Source organism: Aethina tumida, chromosome 6 (assembly GCF_024364675.1).
Source record: "Aethina tumida isolate Nest 87 chromosome 6, icAetTumi1.1, whole genome shotgun sequence".
Taxonomy (NCBI): Eukaryota; Metazoa; Arthropoda; class Insecta; order Coleoptera; family Nitidulidae; genus Aethina; species Aethina tumida.
The window spans coordinates 11,702,964-11,725,293 of NC_065440.1; the positions used below are offsets into that span (position 1 = coordinate 11,702,964).

General features: G+C 32.8%; 2 protein-coding genes and 1 long non-coding RNA gene across 3 annotated transcripts; 2 read left to right on the forward strand and 1 right to left on the reverse strand.

The window, feature by feature from the left end:
- The first annotated feature begins 599 nt into the window (after positions 1-599).
- LOC109604159 (phosphatidylinositol transfer protein beta isoform) lies at positions 600-15,046 on the forward strand. Its single transcript, XM_049968478.1, has 5 exons — positions 600-750; positions 1,064-1,094; positions 3,883-4,146; positions 10,146-10,513; positions 13,723-15,046. Exons 1-5 carry the CDS (start codon positions 734-736, stop codon positions 13,859-13,861), a joined length of 819 nt encoding a protein of 272 aa, XP_049824435.1. The 5' UTR covers positions 600-733; the 3' UTR covers positions 13,862-15,046.
- Positions 15,047-18,171: 3,125 nt separating this feature from the next.
- LOC109604163 (transmembrane protein 134) lies at positions 18,172-20,233 on the reverse strand. The gene is made up of 3 exons (XM_020020691.2): positions 19,859-20,233; positions 19,097-19,281; positions 18,172-19,046 (listed from the first exon to the last, which is right to left on the reverse strand). The coding sequence occupies exons 1-3, from the start codon at positions 20,032-20,034 to the stop codon at positions 18,883-18,885; spliced, it is 525 nt and encodes a 174-aa protein (XP_019876250.2). The 5' UTR covers positions 20,035-20,233; the 3' UTR covers positions 18,172-18,882.
- Positions 20,234-21,028: 795 nt separating this feature from the next.
- On the forward strand, positions 21,029-21,984 carry LOC126265857 (uncharacterized). The gene is made up of 3 exons (XR_007548312.1): positions 21,029-21,086; positions 21,256-21,711; positions 21,766-21,984. It is a non-coding gene; the product is annotated as an uncharacterized LOC126265857 (long non-coding RNA).
- The last annotated feature ends 346 nt before the right edge of the window (positions 21,985-22,330 follow it).

The following is a 22,330-nucleotide window of genomic DNA, read 5'->3' on the forward strand; positions in this document are numbered from 1 at the left end:
CCTCGAAAACTATCTAATTTTATAACTTAATTTCTATTTTATTAGTAAGCATTAAAACCAGTTTATATGCAACAAAGGTCAAATTATGATTCACCTGTGGAAACATTAAGTCATGTGTGTTTTTAATGATGTGATATCAGCGTGATTTAGCTCATTGATTTAACGAAAAAATGCTTATCATATTACACGTTTTATATTTTATGTCATAATTTACAAAATGTATAAGTGACGTTTATGGTATATACATATATACACACATACATGTGTATAGTTGTGTAATCATAGTTGCCTGTTCTAATAGTTAAATTAATAAACCTAATTATGTACATCAATAATAGTTATTGGTGGAAGGAATAACTTTAATATTATTTACTTAATGATAAAGGGTATTGAAATTTAATGTGACAGAAGGTTTGTATGAAACTTGCCCACCTGTCAAAGACCGATCAAATTCAAATTTCACACCTTAAATAATCAAACCAGCAACCTAATCACATTCAAACGAACGTCTTAATTAGTTTTACGAATTAATTGCAAATTTTTCTGATAAAACTCGAGTATTGATTATTGTATGCGAGAAAGCCATTATGAACAATATTAGACAATTGACGTCACGGAATTGCGTCACCGCGCCTGCGCCGTATGCAACCGATCCTACTGTGCGGAGTCGAGATTCGTGACAAGTTGGACCTTTTTCTTAATGTACTTTTAGTTAAACGCTCGCCAAACCAACATGTTAATCAAGGAATAGTGAGTATCCGCATCTGCATCGTTTGTGCGTTCAAAACTCGGTGAATTACCGCTGTTTCGTCGGTTCTCGAACGGGGTGCCCGTTGGGAAAAAGGGTTGATTGTGTGTCACCACCGATTTTCGGGGTAATAAATCACCCGGTTCGTTCGTGTTAATTTTCGACGTCCGACCGGCGTTGGTGCCGACGTAATTCGTGGCGTTTTGAACGTACGAAATGTATGCACGTTTCGTTGAAATTAAGGCGCGAGACCTTGAACGTAAACTTTGCAGATTTTGTAAAACGAATACTGACGTAAAAATTTGTATTTTTCAGCCGTGTTACTTTGCCCCTGACAGTCGAGGAGGTATGTACCTGTTTTATACGTAATTATTGTTATTTACGCGGTTTCGTTACGTGTTTGTTTGGGCCTTTTGTCTAGTTTTATCTATTCGCACTAAATTCTTAAAAGTTCTGATAAGCAGAACTATGATTCAGTGATAAATGTGCGGTTTCAAATTTTGTCCCAGTTTGTGTTTTAACCACTGTTAGTTGTTGTTTTAGGGGAAAACATGAAGTGGTACAAGGGTCGAACTGTGTAATTGTACCATAATTGTTTTTTATAATTGTTTTAATTTTAATTTATTAACAGTTTTTTTCGTACTGTTCGAGGACGAATCGTTAATTAGTTAAAAAGTTTCATGTCACTGTTGTTTGATATGTTAAATTGTAGATTACATTTTTTAAATAATGGCTTCGTATGTACTTTGTTCTATAATATAATATCGTTTTATGTATAATAATGGTTTGGGGGACAGTTTTTCTGATTATGGATAATTACTTGTTTATCTGTTTTCCTATACAACCTTCAAATGGTTTTCTTATGGGTGAAAATAAATATAATTGAGGAAACTCTGAGTATTTTGTTCAAATTGATTTGACGTATTTCAGTCAATTGTGTCGTATAAGATTTTTAAAGCATATTTGTAAATAATTTAACACTTAATAAATTGTATTTGTTCTTTTGTGAATTATTTTTAACGTTTATATGGTTAAAGTAATTGTTTAAAATTAAATTTCCTATCTCAAGTCATTTGTAATTATACTAAAATTGGACTTTCACTCATTAATTAATGCAAAACTCCAAATTAACAAATTAAATTGTTTTATTTTTTTGTTATATGGTATTAAAAATAAGATTATTACGTTGTCAAAGTCATCCTAACTTGTAAATTTAGTTCAGTTAATTTTGTTTTATAAGATTTTTAAATACTTAGCTACAATATTTAATTTTAATCAGTGAAAATCTTCTAATTTATTGTTTTAAAACATATTTATTAATAATTTATTCCTTGTATAAATTTTAAAAATAATATTTAAATGTTGAAAAGCTAAATTTCCTAACTAAAATCATTTGTAATTAATATAATTATGTTAAAATTGGACTTTCACTCATTAAATAATGCAAAACTCCAAATTTACGAAGATTTCTTTGTCAAACAAAATTAATTATTTTAGTTTTTTTTGTTATTTTAAATTAAAAATATGATTGTTATGTTTTAAAAGCTTTCCTAACTTATAAATTTATTTCTATTAATTTTGTTTTGTAAGATTTTTAAATACCTAAATACAATATTTAATTTTAAACAGTAAAAAGCTTCTAATTTATTGTTTTAAAACGTATTTATTAATTATTTAATCCTTGTATAAATCGTATAATTCTTTTATGAAGAAGTTTTAACATTTATAATGTTTAAAAGTAATATTTAAATGTTAAAAAGCTAAATTTTCTAACCAAAATCATTTCTAATTAATAGAATTATGTTAAAATTGTACTTTCACTCATTAAATAATGTAAAACTCCAAATTTACAAACATTTTTTTGTTAAACAAAATTAATTATTTTAGTTTTCTCGTTATTTTGCACTAAAAATAAAATTATTATGTTTTAAAATCTATCCTAGTTTCTAAATTTACTTTAATTAATTTTGTTTTATAAGACTTTTAAATACATAGCTTCAATATTTAATTTTAAACAGTGAAAAGTTTCTAATTTATTGTTTTAAAACATATTTATTAATAATTTAGACCATGTATAAATCGTATAATTCATTTATGAAGAACTTTTAACATTTATAAAGTTTACAAATAATATTTAAATGTTGAAAAGCTAAATTTCCTAACTAAACTATTTAATTTTAAACAGAAAAATGCTTTTAATTTATTTGAAACATAAATATTAATAATTTAGTCCATATATAAATCGTATAGGTCTTTTATGAAAGATTTATAATCATTTCAAATCATTTATAATTAATATAATTATGTTTAATGGGTATAATATCTAATTTATTACAATTAAAACATTGATAAATAATCTATCCTTTGTTTAAATTATTTAACTAAGTTTTTTTATGAAGGATTTTTTATGTTTATATAATTTAATTACAAAATTTAATTGTTAAACAGTTAATTTTCTTATAAATCTCTTATAAATATTTTAATATTAGGGCTTAATTTAGATTTACTTTAGAACAATAAAAAGCTCTTAATTTATTACAAATAAAACATATTTATAAGTGGCTTAGCTTTTGATAAATCATAAAAGTTATACAATAAAACCATTGATTATATTAAAAAATAGTTTTAAAGATTAATAATACATTGTATAAATTATATTAAGTACTAATTAATTATAAATGTTTTGGATTTTTGTTGTCTACACCTGAAATTTGATTCATATCTTATCAGTAAAACCATTGTTATATCAAGTCTAATATTAATTTCAAATAATGTACAAAAATTAGTAACAAATTATATTATTTATTCATTGTGCATTAAATTATTATTAATTTAAGGTTGTGTCCCACTTAATAAATTGATTATTTACATGACCCACATTTAAAAACCATTACCTTTAACGGTCTAACAAAATTAATTGATTTGGTTAGATCATTATTATTAATATGGTTTTATTATAAAAAAAACGAATTATTTGTATAGAAATGATGTTGTTTACTAAAATATTACAAACCTTATCGTCACACAACTAATTTGTTTACAGACACCTACATTCTTTTCGACTTGTTTGTTTAATCCGAACGTTTCGTGTATAAAAATAATGCACATGGTTTATTATTTGTTATTGTTTTTAGTACCAAGTGGGCCAGCTGTACAGCGTGGCCGAGGCGTCGAAAGACAACACGGGCGGCGGCGAGGGCATCGAGGTGCTGAAAAATGAACCGTTCACCAACTACCCTTTGCTGGGGGGCAAATACAACTCGGGCCAGTACACGTACAAAATCTACCACTTAGCCAGCAAGGTGCCCGCCTTCATACGCCTGCTGGCGCCCAAGGGCAGCCTCGAGATCCACGAAGAGGCGTGGAACGCCTACCCCTACTGCAAAACGGTCATCACGGTAATTGTCAACTGATTTTTTTTTGGTGGATTGGTTCTAAGGGTCGAAAATGTTGGCTTTTTTGAAGCAAACTACAGAAGTCTTTTATAGCTTGTTGGTGTGGAGGAGGGGAGGCCACAATTACAGTGGCTTATTAAATAAAATATATAGTTGATGCCAGAAAAATACATTACTGTATTAAATAAATTCACTTTCAGTAAGAAAAAAGAAACATTGCTCTTCAGAGAAGAGGGAATTGTAATTAAAATGAAACATCAAGGTCTAAATACTGCTGATATGATTAAAATCTTAAGTTGCTTTCGAAAAATGGTTTATAATATTATTAACAACAACACACTCAATTGAAAATACAATAAGAAAATGTCCTAACAAAGAAACGACTCCTAATATTGACAGACAAATTGAAAAAGTCAAACGACATATCCTCTCTTGTTATCTAGGTAAATAAAAAATGAATTAATTGGGTCATATAACATCAGTGTTTCTAAATTAGTCACAATGAAATAAGTATCAATATTTAAAAAGTAAACAGTTAGCATAATTTTTGAGATAACTATTTTAATGTTAGGAAAAACCTCTTTATATTTTTAATATCTGTAGAAAAACTAAAATAATCGAAATTTATTATAAAATGCCTCAGAATAGACTCGTTTAATTCACGAATAACATTGTTTATCGGTCGTCTTCACCGTAATTTTTCATGGACAATGATGCCCTTGAAAGAATTATTGTAAAAAGAAGACATCACAATCGAGTTGAAGTTATACGTGGCATCGACATTTGGTTCAGATATAACTTCAAGAGTGAACAAGAAGAGCTCACCAGTAAGGTAACCTTCACTTTATGGCTACAAGGACACATTTATCTACTCAAACCGTACGTAACAGAATTCATGAAGCCAATTCAGATTCAAGGCGTGCAGCTGTTGTTCCTGAATTAACCTGAGCACACAGGAGAATGATAAACTAATGAACACATTAACTGGAACATGAACCAATGGAGTCAGGTACTACAGATGAATCCAGGTTTTGTTTAAGATGAAATAATGCACGACAAAGAGTCTATAGACACCGAGGACAATGATATGTGGATACAACTGTGGCTGAGATAAGAGCTTCTGGAGGAGGAACATAATTTAAGGATTATGGAGTGGCCAGAAAATTATTAGACCGTGGGTGAAGCTCCTTTATATTGGCCACCAAGGTCAGCAGACCTTAATCCATTAGATTTTATAGTGAGACCAAATGAAAGAAAGGGTCTATGCTCTACCAATCAATAACATAGAACAATTACGTCAAAGAATTGACAAATTATTTAAATTTATAAAATGATATAGTAAATGAATTTTTTTTCTTTAATTATTAAAACATATCAAAAGTATCTTATAATATAATACCTATTTGATTTTATATTGTATAAAAATCATTAAATTTTCTACAAAACCATAAAAGTGAAATACAATAGCACCTTTTCAAAATATTAAATATTTTAACCATAACTTTTTTTTATTTAATATAAACTAAGTATTATAAAAACTACTGAATTGAACTGGACATAAATGTGGCAACATTAATTTTTAAAGGGATTTTTGATGATTAAATCTGTGTTTTAGATAATAAAGTTAGATTGACCAGTTGTATAGTAGACACCATAATAACAAAAAAAAAAAAAAACAATAAATATTATAGATACTGGCATCCAATTCAAGTAGTACACTTCATATTTTTATTGTATTTTAATAAGTTACTGTAATTTTGGCCTTCAGTATATCTGAAAAATGGCTGTGATAGTCAAGAGGGGAATTCCCCCGATTGTATACACCAATAATAATTGATTATAATTAATATTTTCTTAAAACGGGAAATCTAACATATATACACATTTATATATTTATTTTAAAACAGGTTTCTAAACATAAAAAATAAAAATTTGAGGTTAATATGGGATATTACCACCTCCACTCTGCATCTACATCTTCTGTTCTTATTCAAAATCTGTGTTCGAATTTCATTTTGGTCCAAATTCTCCCAAATTTCGAGTAGAAGACGTTCCACATCCTCCAAGACATTCGGACGGTTAGGATGGTCCCTTAAACGTCTCCCAAGAATGTCCCAGACTTGTTCTATTGGGTTAAGGTCTGGACTGCGAGCTGGCCAGGCCGAAGCATTAATTCCAACGTCAGCAAGATAATTTTAGACAGCATGGGCTGTATGTGGTCGTGCATTATCATGTATTATTAACTCTCTATATATATTTATTTAGAAAATAGATTTTTATTTGTAACTGTCACAGGAATTCTTAAAAAATATCGTCTTTATAAAAAAATTAAATATTAACAAAATTTGATATGTATAAAAAATAAAAATTTGAAGTTAATATGGAATATTACCACTTCCACTACGAATGACAGCCTCACATCTTCTGTTCTTATTCAAAAACTGTGATCGAATTTTATTTTGGTCCAAATTCTCCCAAATTTCGAGTAGAAGACGCTCCACATCCTCCAAGATATTCGGACGGTTAGGATGGTCCCTTAAACGTCTCCCAAGAATGTCCCAGACTTGTTCTATTGGGTTCAGGTCTGGACTGAGAGCTGGCCAGGCCGTAGCATTAATTCCAACGTCAGCAAGATAATTTTGGACAGCATGGGCTGTATGTGGTCGTGCATTATCCTGTATTATTAACTCTCTATATATATTTATTTAGAAAAATAGATTTTTATTTGTAACTGTCACAGAAAGTCTTAAAAAATATTGTCTTTATAAAAAAATTAAATATTAACAAAATTTTATATGTATAAAAAATAAAAATTTGAAGTTAATATGGAATATTACCACTTCCACTACGAATGACAGCCTCACATCTTCTGTTCTTATTCAAAAACTGTGATCGAATTTCATTTTGGTCCAAATTCTCCCAAATTTCGAGTAGAAGACGCTCCACATCCTCCAAGATATTCGGACGGTTAGGATGGTCCCTTAAACGTCTCCCAAGAATGTCCCCGACTTGTTCTATTGGGTTAAGGTCTGGACTGCGAGCTGGCCAAGCCGTAGCATTAATTCCAACGTCAGCAAGATAATTTTGGACAGCATAGGCTGTATGTGGTCGTGCATTATCCTGTATTATTAACTCTCTATATATATTTATTTAGAAAAATAGATTTTTATTTGTAACTGTCACAGAAAGTCTTAAAAAATATTGTCTTTATAAAAAAATTAAATATTAACAAAATTTGATATGTATAAAAAATAAAAATTTGAAGTTAATATGGAATATTACCACTTCCACTACGAATGACAGCCTCACATCTTCTGTTCTTATTCAAAAACTGTGATCGAATTTTATTTTGGTCCAAATTCTCCCAAATTTCGAGTAGAAGACGCTCCACATCCTCCAAGATATTCGGACGGTTAGGATGGTCCCTTAAACGTCTCCCAAGAATGTCCCAGACTTGTTCTATTGGGTTAAGGTCTGGACTGCCAGCTGGCCAGGCCGAAGCATTAATTCCAACGTCAGCAAGATAATTTTGGACAGCATGGGCTGTATGTGGTCGTGCATTATCCTGTATTATTAACTCTCTATATATATTTATTTAGAAAAATAGATTTTTATTTGTAACTGTCACAGAAAGTCTTAAAAAATATTGTCTTTATAAAAAAATTAAATATTAACAAAATTTGATATGTATAAAAAATAAAAATTTGAAGTTAATATGGAATATTACCACTTCCACTACGAATGACAGCCTCACATCTTCTGTTCTTATTCAAAAACTGTGATCGAATTTCATTTTGGTCCAAATTCTCCCAAATTTCGAGTAGAAGACGCTCCACATCCTCCAAGATATTCGGACGGTTAGGATGGTCCCTTAAACGTCTCCCAAGAATGTCCCCGACTTGTTCTATTGGGTTAAGGTCTGGACTGCGAGCTGGCCAGGCCGAAGCATTAATTCCAACGTCAGCAAGATAATTTTAGACAGCATGGGCTGTATGTGGTCGTGCATTATCCTGTATTATTAACTCTCTATATATATTTATTTAGAAAAATAGATTTTTATTTGTAACTGTCACAGAAGGTCTTAAAAAATATTGTCTTTATAAAAAAATTAAATATTAACAAAACTTGATATGTATAAAAAATAAAAATTTGAAGTTAATATGGAATATTACCACTTCCACTACGAATGACAGCCTCACATCTTCTGTTCTTATTCAAAAACTGTGATCGAATTTCATTTTGGTCCAAATTCTCCCAAATTTCGAGTAGAAGACGCTCCACATCCTCCAAGATATTCGGACGGTTAGGATGGTCCCTTAAACGTCTCCCAAGAATGTCCCAGACTTGTTCTATTGGGTTAAGGTCTGGACTGCCAGCTGGCCAGGCCGAAGCATTAATTCCAACGTCAGCAAGATAATTTTGGACAGCATGGGCTGTATGTGGTCGTGCATTATCCTGTATTATTAACTCTCTATATATATTTATTTAGAAAAATAGATTTTTATTTGTAACTGTCACAGAAAGTCTTAAAAAATATTGTCTTTATAAAAAAATTAAATATTAACAAAATTTGATATGTATAAAAAATAAAAATTTGAAGTTAATATGGAATATTACCACTTCCACTACGAATGACAGCCTCACATCTTCTGTTCTTATTCAAAAACTGTGATCGAATTTCATTTTGGTCCAAATTCTCCCAAATTTCGAGTAGAAGACGCTCCACATCCTCCAAGATATTCGGACGGTTAGGATGGTCCCTTAAACGTCTCCCAAGAATGTCCCCGACTTGTTCTATTGGGTTAAGGTCTGGACTGCGAGCTGGCCAGGCCGAAGCATTAATTCCAACGTCAGCAAGATAATTTTAGACAGCATGGGCTGTATGTGGTCGTGCATTATCCTGTATTATTAACTCTCTATATATATTTATTTAGAAAAATAGATTTTTATTTGTAACTGTCACAGAAGGTCTTAAAAAATATTGTCTTTATAAAAAAATTAAATATTAACAAAACTTGATATGTATAAAAAATAAAAATTTGAAGTTAATATGGAATATTACCACTTCCACTACGAATGACAGCCTCACATCTTCTGTTCTTATTCAAAAACTGTGATCGAATTTCATTTTGGTCCAAATTCTCCCAAATTTCGAGTAGAAGACGCTCCACATCCTCCAAGATATTCGGACGGTTAGGATGGTCCCTTAAACGTCTCCCAAGAATGTCCCAGACTTGTTCTATTGGGTTAAGGTCTGGACTGCCAGCTGGCCAGGCCGAAGCATTAATTCCAACGTCAGCAAGATAATTTTGGACAGCATGGGCTGTATGTGGTCGTGCATTATCCTGTATTATTAACTCTCTATATATATTTATTTAGAAAAATAGATTTTTATTTGTAACTGTCACAGAAAGTCTTAAAAAATATTGTCTTTATAAAAAAATTAAATATTAACAAAATTTGATATGTATAAAAAATAAAAATTTGAAGTTAATATGGAATATTACCACTTCCACTACGAATGACAGCCTCACATCTTCTGTTCTTATTCAAAAACTGTGATCGAATTTCATTTTGGTCCAAATTCTCCCAAATTTCGAGTAGAAGACGCTCCACATCCTCCAAGATATTCGGACGGTTAGGATGGTCCCTTAAACGTCTCCCAAGAATGTCCCAGACTTGTTCTATTGGGTTAAGGTCTGGACTGCCAGCTGGCCAGGCCGAAGCATTAATTCCAACGTCAGCAAGATAATTTTGGACAGCATGGGCTGTATGTGGTCGTGCATTATCCTGTATTATTAACTCTCTATATATATTTATTTAGAAAAATAGGTTTTTATTTATAATTGTTACAGAAAATCTTAAAAAATATTGTACAAATATTTTTTACAGCACAGTAGGTGCTTCCATGTACCTCAAATGTCTTTTTGACATTAAAATTTTCGAATTCTACATTTGGATGGCACAGTTAATTATTTTTTTAAAACAGTCTTCGTTTCCAGAATCCCGGCTACATGAAGGAGAACTTCGTGATATGCATAGAGAGCATGCACGTGGGCGACAACGGTGAACAGGCCAACGTCCACCAGCTGCCCGCCGACAAGCTGAAACAGCGCGAGGTGATCCACATCGACATCGCCAACGACCCGATCAATCCGGCCGACTACGAGGAATCGGAGAATCCGGCCATATTCCACAGCGAGAAGACGGGACGCGGCCCGCTGATGGGACCCAACTGGAAGAACGAGGTGCGACCGGTGATGACCTGCTACAAACTGGTCACTGTGGAGTTCAAGTGGTTCGGCCTCCAGTCGCGGATAGAGAGCTTCATACAGAAGTCGGAGAGGCGGCTCTTCACCAATTTCCACAGGTACTGGATGGGTACTGACACACTTCTAAAGAGTTGATGTTTTGTTGTTTAATCACTGCTGGTTTCAACCAGATGATAAGTAGCCGAGTTACAGCTGATAAAATGTCCAATTTCTCAGAGCTTTTGATGAGTTTTTCAACTATTTTAACTAAGCTAATAATAACAGAGGAAAATTCTAATTAATTAACTAATTTTGACTTCATTTTTTTTCATTTATTATTTACATTTAAATTTGGACATTAACCTTTTAAATAATTCAGAATTCTAACTGTTTTCCAAGATTTTAAAATACCACTTCAGTTTAATTTAAAACAACTTATTCAAATTAAAATATATTCATAAATAATTCAGCCAATTTATATAGCTTAAATACAATAGTTAATTGTTAAAAGTAAATTTCCAATCCCAAATCATTTATAATTCATTTAATTATGTTAAAATGGGACTTTGATTCATTAAATAATGCAAAACTGCAAATTCACAACTTTTTATATTTAAATAAATTTAATTATTTTAGTTTTTTCGTTATAATGTATTAAAAATGAGCTTATTAGTAATCTTGTAAATTTATTTCAATTAATTTTGTTTTATTAGATTTTTAAATACATAGCTACAATATTTAATTTTAAACAGTGAAAAGCTTCTAATTTATTGTTTTAAAACATATTTATTAATAATTTAATCCTTGTATAAATCGTATAACTCTTTTATGAGGAAGTTTTAACATTTATAAAGTTTAAAAATAATATTTAAACGTTGAAAAGCTAAATTTTCTAACTAAAATCATTTGTAATTAATATAATTATGTTAAAATTGTACTTTCACTCATTAAATAATGCAAAACTCTAAATTTAAAAACATTTTTTTATTAAACAAAATTAATTATTTTAGTTTTTTCGTTATTTTGTATTAAAAATACGATTATTACTTTTTAAAAGCTATCCCAATTTATAAATTTACTTCAATTAATTTTGTTTTATAAGATTTTTAAATACATAGCTATAATATTTAATTTTAAACAGTGAAAAGCTTCTAATTTATTGTTTTAAAACATATTTATTAATAATTTAGTCCTTATATAAATCGTATAACTCTTTTATGAAGAAGTTTTAACATTTATAAAGTTTAAAAATAATATTTAAATGTTGAAAAGCTAAATTTCCCAACTAAATTCATTTGTAATTAATACAATTATGTTAAAATTGGACTTTCACTTATTAAATAATGCAAAACTCTAAATTTAAAAACATTTTTTGATTAAACAAAATTAATTATTTTAGTTTTTTCGTTATTTTGTATTAAAAATAAGATTATTACGTTTTAAAAGGCATCGTAACTTATAAATTAACTTCAATTAAATTTGTTTTATAAGATTTTTGAATTTTGAAAAGCTTCTAATTTATTGTTTTAAAACACATTTATTAATAATTTAGTCCTTGTATAAATCGTATAATTCTTTTATGAAGAAGTTTTAACATTTATAAAGTTTAAAAATAATATATAAATGTTGAAAAGCTAAATTTTCTAACTAAAATCATTTGTAATTAATATAATTATGTCAAAATTAGACTTTCACTCATTAGATAATGTAAAACTCCAAATTTACAAACATTTTTTGGTTAAATAAAATTAATTGTTTTAGTTTTTCTATTATTTTGTATTAAAAATAAGATTATTACGTTTTAAAAGCTATCCTAACTTATAAATTTATTTCAATTAATTTTGTTTTATAAGATTTTTAAATACTTTGCTACAATATTTAATTTTAAACAGTGAAAAGCTTTTAATTTGTTGTTTTAAAACATATTTATTAATAATTTACTCCTTGTATAAATCGTATAATTCTTTTATGAAGAAGTTTTAACATTTATAAAGTTTAAAAATAATATTTAAACGTTGAAAAGCTAAATTTTCTAACTAAAATCATTTGTAATTAATATAATTATGTTAAAATTGTACTTTCACTCATTAAATAATGCAAAACTCTAAATTTAAAAACATTTTTTAATTAAACAAAATTAATTATTTTAGTTTTTTCGTTATTTTGTATTAAAAATAAGATTATTACGTTTTAAAAGCTATCCTAACTTATAAATTTATTTCAATTAATTTTGTTTTATAAGATTTTTAAATACTTAGCTACAATATTTAATTTTAAACAGTGAAAAGCTTTTAATTTGTTGTTTTAAAACATATTTATTAATAATTTACTCCTTGTATAAATCGTATAATTCTTTTATGAAGAAGTTTTAACATTTATAAAGTTTAAAAATAATATTTAAACGTTGAAAAGCTAAATTTTCTAACTAAAATCATTTGTAATTAATATAATTATGTTAAAATTGTACTTTCACTCATTAAATAATGCAAAACTCTAAATTTAAAAACATTTTTTAATTAAACAAAATTAATTATTTTAGTTTTTTCGTTATTTTGTATTAAAAATAAGATTATTACGTTTTAAAAGGCATCATAACTTATAAATTAACTTCAATTAAATTTGTTTTATAAGATTTTTGAATACATAGCTACAAGATTTAATTTTAAACAGTGAAAAGCTTCTAATTTATTGTTTTAAAACACATTTATTAATAATTTAGTCTTTGTATAAATGGTATAATTCTTTTATGAAGAAGTTTTAACATTTATAAAGTTTAAAAATAATATTTAAATGTTGAAAAGCTAAATTTTCTAACCAAAATCATTTGTAATTAATATAATTATGTCAAAATTAGACTTTCACTCATTAGATAATGTAAAACTCCAAATTTACAAACATTTTTTGGTTAAACAAAATTAATTGTTTTAGTTTTTTCATTATTTTGTATTAAAAATAAGATTATTACGTTTTAAAAGCTATCCTAACTTATAAATTCATTTCAATTAATTTTGTTTTATAAAATTTTTAAATACTTAGCTACAATATTTAATTTTAAACAGTGAGGAGCTTCTAATTTATTGTTTTAAAACATATTTATTTAATAATTTAATCTTTATATATATCATATAATTCTTTTACGAAGAATTTTTAACATTTATAACGTCTCAAATAATATTTAAACAAAATTTCTTAACTAAAATCATTTCTAATTAATATAATTATGTTAAAATTGGACTTTGAATACCTATTTCGTTCGTAACTAGTTTAAATACCTTCATTTAATAATATTTCAGTCAAGACAATTCATTAAAATCAATTTAATTTTCAGACAAGTATTTTGTTGGATCGACAAGTGGCACGGTCTGACGATGGAGGACATCAGAGCGATCGAAGACAAGACCAAGGAGGAGCTGGAGTCGTTGCGCAAGAAGGGCGAGGTCCGCGGCATGAAGGCGGACAACGATTAGACAGCCAGTTCGCGTGCCAATCGCGACAACGTCAGCGTCGCCGCGTCGTCGCCCTCGTCGTCGTCGACGTCGCCGTCGCCGCGACGCTGGAACCGTCACCTAGCTAATTTAACCAACTAAACAACCAAAAAAAAAAACAAACAAACAACAAAACAGAGATGTGCGCGTGGTGCGGGGCAGCCGGGGGACGGGGTCGCCGCCGTCGCCACCGTATTATCGTCCGGTATGTTACCACAGGGCGGCGGGCGCCGTCCCCCGGCTGCGTCGGTCGACACACACACACACACACACTCAACACACATTCAACACGACACATTCGGTTACGTTCATTCTATTATTAATTGGGTTTGGTGGTTGGCCAGACGTTTTGCCATTTGCGTTGTTGTTTTGCCGGGAGAAGCAACAAGTTCGAGCCCATTCCTGTGTATTTTATTCTATAGTCAATTACGAGCGCGGTCACTTTATTTTTTATTTGTATGTGTATAGAGGAGACTAAAACATGTGGATATAAAATAGAAAAGTGTTTGTTTTTTTTATTTCTTTTTGTTTTGTTTTAATTTTCTTATTTTTAAATAATGATTGATTGATGAGTTTCATTTTTTTACTGCACACGGATGTTAAGTTTTTTTGTAATTTTTAACATGGAAACCATTTTGACAATAGTATACAGGGTGGACGGATTGAACGCCACCGCAGCTCAACTTAACCGTACTTAAATGCAGTTGTAGGCTCCGCCCTGTATATCGTTACCGTTAATTAAATCGATTAATTAATGCAAAACAATTTTTCTCGTACTAAGTACTAAGTGTTTTTAGCTAGTTGTTATTGAAACTTATTAAAATAAAACTAAAAAAAGTGTATGTAGGATATTTGGGAACATGTTGACAATATTTCATAAAAATTTAAATTCATCTAGTCATTTTAGTGTAAGCGTTTGGACGCGTCGGACCGGCCCAAAAAAACGCGACAAGTTTTTCTATTGCATACTTTTGGGGCGGGCCGGTTTCGGGGCGGCACGCGAGATTTTCTTTGTCAAAGTGGTTTCGGTACGGTTCGAGAGATCTAAATGAAATAAAAAAAAAACAAAATAATTAAAATTGGTTAGGAAAACAAAACAGATTAATGAATAGAATTATAAATATTGTAAATGAAATTGTGAAAATAAATATATTACAACACAGTTAATACAGTGGTTTTATTGTAAACTACCATACCATCAATTATTATAAATGTTCTCCCACCGAATCATTTATTTAGTAAAAATTTTGAGAAAAATAATCAAAATATTTAAATTTAAACAAGATAATGAAGGTGTCATCTGGTATCAAGAACGATGAAGAAACAAGTTTGGTAGGTATTAAGGCCCTCTAAAGGTAATAGGTTAAACTCAACAGGTATGAATTACAGGAATCTGCAATGCAGATTTTTAAATTTTTAATAATTTACAGAATTCGAGACAGATGGCGCCACCACGCATTACTGAAATCTGTGATTCTAATATTTATATTCTCCAACGGTTTAAGGTATTTGCGATAGATGACGCCTCCATTAAAAACTCGCGCAATAAGCCAACAGTTTCCCACCATTTTTTAGTTTAATTCATTTATCCATTAATCGTTGTGTTACCATTCGAATTTCTAACATCGATTATTGAATGTCGAACATCGAATATCGCACGTCGAACATCGAATCTCACAGGTCGAACATCGAATCTCGCACGTTGAACATCGAATCTCACACGTCCAACATCGAATCTCAAATTTCCAACATCTAATATTGAATGTCGATCATCGAATTTCGAATTTCGAACATAGAATATCGCATGTCGAACATCGAATCTCGCACGGCGAACATCGAATCTCGCACGTCGAACATCGAATCTCGCACGTCGAACATCGAATCTCACACGTCGAACATCGAATCTCACACGTCGAACATCGAATCTCAAATTTCCAACATCGAATATTGAATGTCGATCATCGAATTTCGAATTTCGAACATCGAATCTCACACGTCGAACATCGAATCTTGCACGTCGAACATCGTATCTCACACGTCGAACATCGAATCTCACACGTCGATCATCGAATCTCAAATTTCCAACATCGAATACTGAATGTCGATCATCGAATTTCGAATTTCGAACATCGAATCTCGCACGTCGAACATCGAATCTTGCATGTCGAACATCGAATCTCACACGTCGAACATCGAATCTCACACGTCGAACATCGAATCTCACACGTCGAACATCGAATCTCAAATTTCCAACATCGAATATTGAATGTCGATCATCGAATTTCGAATTTCGAACATCGAATCTCACACGTCGAACATCGAATCTTGCACGTCGAACATCGTATCTCACACGTCGAACATCGAATCTCACACGTCGATCATCGAATCTCAAATTTCCAACATCGAATACTGAATGTCGATCATCGAATTTCGAATTTCGAACATCGAATCTCGCACGTCGAACATCGAATCTCAAATTTCCAACATCGAATATTGAATGTCGATCATCGAATTTCGAATTTCGAACATCGAATCTCACACGTCGAACATCGAATCTTGCACGTCGAACATCGTATCTCACACGTCGAACATCGAATCTCACACGTCGATCATCGAATCTCAAATTTCCAACATCGAATACTGAATGTCGATCATCGAATTTCGAATTTCGAACATCGAATCTCGCACGTCGAACATCGAATCTTGCATGTCGAACATAGAATCTCACACGTCGAATATCGAATCTCACACGTCGAACATCGAATCTCACACGTCGAACATCGAATCTCAAATTTCCAACATCGAATATTGAATGTCGATCATCGAATTTCGAATTTCGAACATCGAATCTCACACGTCGTACATCGAATCTTGCACGTCGAACATCGAATCTCACACGTCGAACATCGAATCTCACACGTCGATCATCGAATCTCGCACGGCGAACATCGAATCTCGCACGTCGAACATCGAATCTCACGTCGAACATCGAATCTCACACGTCGATCATCGAATCTCGCACGGCGAACATCGAATCTCGCACGTCGAACATCGAATCTCACACGTCGAACATCGAATCTCACACGTCGATCATCGAATCTCGCACGGCGAACATCGAATCTCGCACGTCGAACATCGAATCTCACACGTCGAACATCGAATCTCAAATTTCCAACATCGAATATTAAATGTCGATCATCGAATTTCGAATTTCGAACATCGAATCTCACACGTCGAACATCGAATCTTGCACGTCGAACATCGAATCTCACACTTCGATCATCGAATCTCAAATTTCCAACATCGAATACTGAATGTCGATCATCGAATTTCGAATTTCGAACATCGAATCTCGCACGTCGAACATCGAATCTTGCATGTCGAACATCGAATCTCACACGTCGAACATCGAATCTTGCACGTCGAACATCGAATCTCACACTTCGATCATCGAATCTCACACTTCGATCATCGAATCTCAAATTTCCAACATCGAATATTGAATGTCGATCATCGAATTTCGAATTTCGAACATCGAATCTCACACGTCGAACATCGAATCTTGCACGTCAAACATCGAATCTCACACGTCGAACATCGAATCTCACACGTCGATCATCGAATCTCAAATTTCCAACATCGAATACTGAATGTCGATCATCGAATTTCGAATTTCGAACATCGAATCTCGCACGTCGAACATCGAATCTTGCATGTCGAACATCGAATCTCACACGTCGAACATCGAATCTCACACGTCGAACGTCGAATCTCATATTTCCAACATCGAATATTGAATGTCGATCATCGAATTTCGAATTTCGATCATCGAATCTCGCACGTCGAACATCGAATCTCACACGTCGATCATCGAATCTCAAATTTCCAACATCGAATACTGAATGTCGATCATCGAATTTCGAACATCGAATCTCGCACGTCGAACATCGAATCTCACACGTCGAACATCGAATCTCGCACGTCGAACATCGAATCTCGCACGGCGAACATCGAATCTTGCACGTCGAACATCGAATCTCACACGTTGAACATCGAATCTCGCACGGCGAACATCGAATCACGCACGTCTAACATCGAATCTCACACGTCGAACATCGGATCTTACACGTCGAACATCGAATCTCAAATTTCCAACATCTAATATTGAATGTCGATCATCGAATTTCGAACATCGAATATCGCACGTCGAACATCGAATCTCAAATTTCCAACATCGAATATTGAATGTCGAACATCGAATATCGGTTAGGTCAAGTAAATAAAACAACAAATTAATTCAGTACGTATAATGTATTTTAAAAAAACTGATTTTATCATCATATATATAATAATTTTTTGCTTAACACTAACATAAATATTAAAATCTAATAAAAGATTCACATCCTGCAGTCAGTTCGAAAACATCTTCACTTTGGTATAAAAATTTACATATACAATTGTTGGTTACATAAAACATCCTCCACATTCAGTCTTACATCCTACAAAAAATAATAAGAACACTACCAATCATGTAACGAACCCTAAAAGTAACGATCCTCTTGTAAATTTGTCCGGTGCAAAGATACAGAAGAGACGCTTTTGTGCAACTTATTAAAACTAAGGGCGCGGCCTCCTCACTTGAACGATAAGGGGGGACGGAACGAGGAAACCGCCAAATGCCACGGTCCAAAAATCAATTCGAAGGGGGGGAATGTCCAGGAATTTGCTATATACATTCATATCAAAATATAAATATCGGTAATATATATTTGTTTGTGTCAATTTTGAAACATTCAAATCTGTGCTGCCAGTGATTTAATTCGAAAACAATCGGTTAGTTAGTAGAAGGACTTTTTGGCAACGTTAATGTAATATCATATAAAGTTTTTCGCCTAATCTAAAAAACTGTAACTGTGAGAGAGACTTTAGTGAGTTTATCGAAGCGCGTGAACAAATACAAAATACAATTCTCCTGCCCGGCCGGCCCAGTTTGGGTGCGTGGCTCACGTGAACAGCGGCAGGTTGTGAAAGTGGTAGCCGCGCTTCCCCTTCGCGGCGAAGTATATGTAGACCACGTGGTAGGCGCCGGGCACGAAACATATGAAGCCGGCCAGCAGGAACACCGAACCTTGGAGGCCGCTGCTGGGCTGCGCCAAGCTTATTGCACCTGAAACGTTCACCTATAACTCGAACGGTCAAAAGAATTGTCGGTCTCACCTGTGGCCAACAGTCCCACACCGATTACTAGCAGGGTGGCGGCCGCCAGGACCATGCGCCAGTTCTCCCTCACTTTGGGATGGTTCAGGCAGGAGACGTTCAGGTTTTCCTGGCTGGAGCACTCGTAGTAGTCCTGGATTAGGGAGTCGCTGTCTCTGGACGCGTCGTTCCCCAATTTGTAGCCCCTGTAACACAATTTAATATGGGCTTCGATTGAATTTTGTTGTGATATAATAATTGTACAAGCTGGGTTGTTCGATGCACAAATTAATGTGAGGTAAAATTGGATCCGTCATCTGTCACATTTACTTAATTAAATTTAAATTGTTTGATCTAGTTACCAATAAAATTGTATGAAATAAGACAGTACCCTCAAAGGTTTAATTAGGTGATTTGTATACAATTATGACAGTGTTTATATTACACAAAACTAATATTTCCTTATAGTTGTCCAACTGGAGTATATAATTATTTATGGTGTGACCTATAAATATGCAATTAGTAAACAAATCAATATACTAACACCTCTAGATACATGTAAATTAATATAATTTGCATGTGGTAACTAAATAAGCCTGCAATGAATGAATCATGTAACAAAACCAGTTTGAACACAAGGTTACCCGATCAGGAAGCAAAGTGCATTCCACCACCTAAATGAATGTGTCCACCTCATACACGAATAAAAACTACACCCAACCCTTCACCCCTTTGGTGGTTTATGGATTAATTTATATGTTTGTTGTTGTTTTCGGTACTAGCCTGCCGTTGTCGATGGTCAAACTGTGCTGGTCCCCCTGGCCCATGTTGATGGAGGTGGGCGACCGCGGACAGTTGCCGCCGTACACCTTGATCGCCTCGTCGGTCTCCTCCTCGAACGCGTCGTCGATCGAGAACCGCTTGGGGCGGCCGTTCGTGAAGCCCATGGGCGACGACATCGCTGCGCCCGTACTCGATGCGGGGATGTTATCGCGGTGCGTGCGCGACACGCGATCAGGTCATGTTTCGGCCACGGAACCACGGAACGGGGGGCGCGGGCACACTGGTTAATATGTTTACGGAATTTTTGATCGGTATTTTTATTTCGTTTCACTGACAGCTGTCAAACATGTTTTCCAAGGTGGTCGACGGTGGTGATCTGTATTGGTGACGGGTGTTGACGTCTGTCGGAAGATGGCGCCCCAACTAGTTTGACAGACCCCGTCGCCCTCTGTACGTAATTGACTAAACTTAGTCAGCGTTCATAACAGAAATCTGTAACGTGTACATTATTTTCTGAGCACCCATTAAAAAAGAAAACTATAATTTAAATCTTAGTAGTTCCATTAGATATCACCAGAGTGTAACATGGTATTTTTAATTGTAACCGTTCAAGAAACTTGCAACAGATGTTGCTTGTGAAAATGAACACAGAAATCGTTTAAAAATATCATAGTGGTTCTGCATAAGCCCAATAAATGTCTTCAGCATGTCGCATGATACAGAAATCTGTTATGTGGGATTTTTATTTGTAATGATTTAAGAAACTTGTAATAGATCTCGCTAGCATTTTACGTTTTTCATTAAGTCATCCAAAATTCAAAATATTTGTATTTTTGTATCAGGATAATTAAAACAAACAGTATAGTTTTGTAAAAATATTTTATTTTAATAATCTTAACAAATGTGTACATCTGTTCAATTGTAATAATGTAAAATAAATACAAAATTAAACTAATTCTAACTCAATAAAGAGATTGGCATCATCATGGTTTCGCTGTTGTTTTATTTTTCCCTTAATTCCTCCAACTGAAACAAACGATTATGTTAATTAATGGTTCAGATTTAATTAAACCATCATACTTTACCTTAGGAGTCGATGGAATTGTTCTGACTGCGGGATCCGTGCAGAGAACAGGATGATGAATTTGTTTGATGAATTGTTCGACAATGGCAGTTCCGAAAACGGTTTAGGGTACCTATTCCTGACGAAATTTCCTGTATATAATCCGTATGTATTGTTGTCAAAGTCTTCAACCTTGCCAATCTGTAAAGTATTAAAAAGATAGTCAGTCTCCACATGATTTGAGTGAATTTTATACTTACATTTCCAGAATCTTCCAGTCTGACAAATTACATCAGTTATGATGCTTTGTTTGATTTTCTGCCTTTTGTTTAAGCGTGAGAAGTCGAAGAAGTACGGTGTCAGTCCAGACATGTTGATGGTGATGCTGGGGATTCCCAGAACGGAACACCTCTAATTGGCAGCTTCTCACAACTCATGCCGAAGGGGTTGTGGCAATTTAAGTGGAAAAAATCCACCACAACAAAAGAAGTTAGGGCTGCAACATCTGCGACACGACCTACAACACGAACAAGGCGCTGCAGCAGCACAAATTTGTGGTGCACACCGACCCCAGCAACTGGAAGTACAGCTGCGACGTCTGTCTGAAACGGTTCCCTCTGAAGGGCGGTTACTCGGAGCACATGAAGCGGCACGAAGGGGTGAAACAGCACTCCTGCTTGGTGTGTGGCAAACGGTTCGTCAGCAAGGTGGAGCTTTCGAAGCACAAGAAGCTGCATTCCAACTTCCGGGGCTTCAAATGTTCGCAGTGTCCCAAGGAATACAAGGACAAGTACGAATTACTAAAAATATGATTGTTTAAATGTTAGGACGGGTTTTGTTGTAGGTTTTTGTATGAAGTGCACCTCACAAAGGTGCATGGGATAGGCAACAAACCGGTGTAGGTCAGAGTGAAGAAGCACACGTGCCACATTTGTCCCAAATCGTTCTACGACAAGCACAAACTGGCCAGGCATTTATGCACGCATTCTGGTGTAAAACCTTTCAGTTGCACCATGTGTGACAAGAAATTTACGGATAGGTCTTATCTGAATCAACACATGAAGAAAACCCATGAAATTACAAAAGATGTCATCACTTAATTGTTACATTTATTAATAAACGAATTCTAGTCTAAACTACTGATTCTCTATTAAAAATTTCAATTAAAACATCAGTTCTGAAACAATTATTTAATTGTTGAAAGTTTTATTCATAAATTCATAAATTCATAAATTCTGGGTTTTAATATAATAAGAATAAATTTATTTCAGTTATAATAAAAGTACAATGATAATTATACATAACAATATTTTCTAATTATAAAAAACAGTTATTCAGTTGCAGTAATAAATTCATTGTCCTGCTGAATGAATTTTTCAGTCATGTCTTCAGGAACTTCTACATCTTTG

Coding starts and splice junctions, on each gene's coding strand:
- LOC109604163 (XM_020020691.2), bottom strand. CDS start 20,034: ATGTCGTCGCCCATGGGCTTCACGAACGGCCGCCCCAAGCGGTTCTCG. Junction 19,282..19,858: donor TTGACCATCGACAACGGCAG/GCTAGTACCGAA, acceptor ATTGTGTTACAG/GGGCTACAAATTGGGGAACG. Junction 19,047..19,096: donor TGTGGGACTGTTGGCCACAG/GTGAGACCGACA, acceptor TGAACGTTTCAG/GTGCAATAAGCTTGGCGCAG.
- LOC109604159 (XM_049968478.1), top strand. Junction 1,095..3,882: donor TGCCCCTGACAGTCGAGGAG/GTATGTACCTGT, acceptor TATTGTTTTTAG/TACCAAGTGGGCCAGCTGTA. Junction 4,147..10,145: donor ACTGCAAAACGGTCATCACG/GTAATTGTCAAC, acceptor CTTCGTTTCCAG/AATCCCGGCTACATGAAGGA.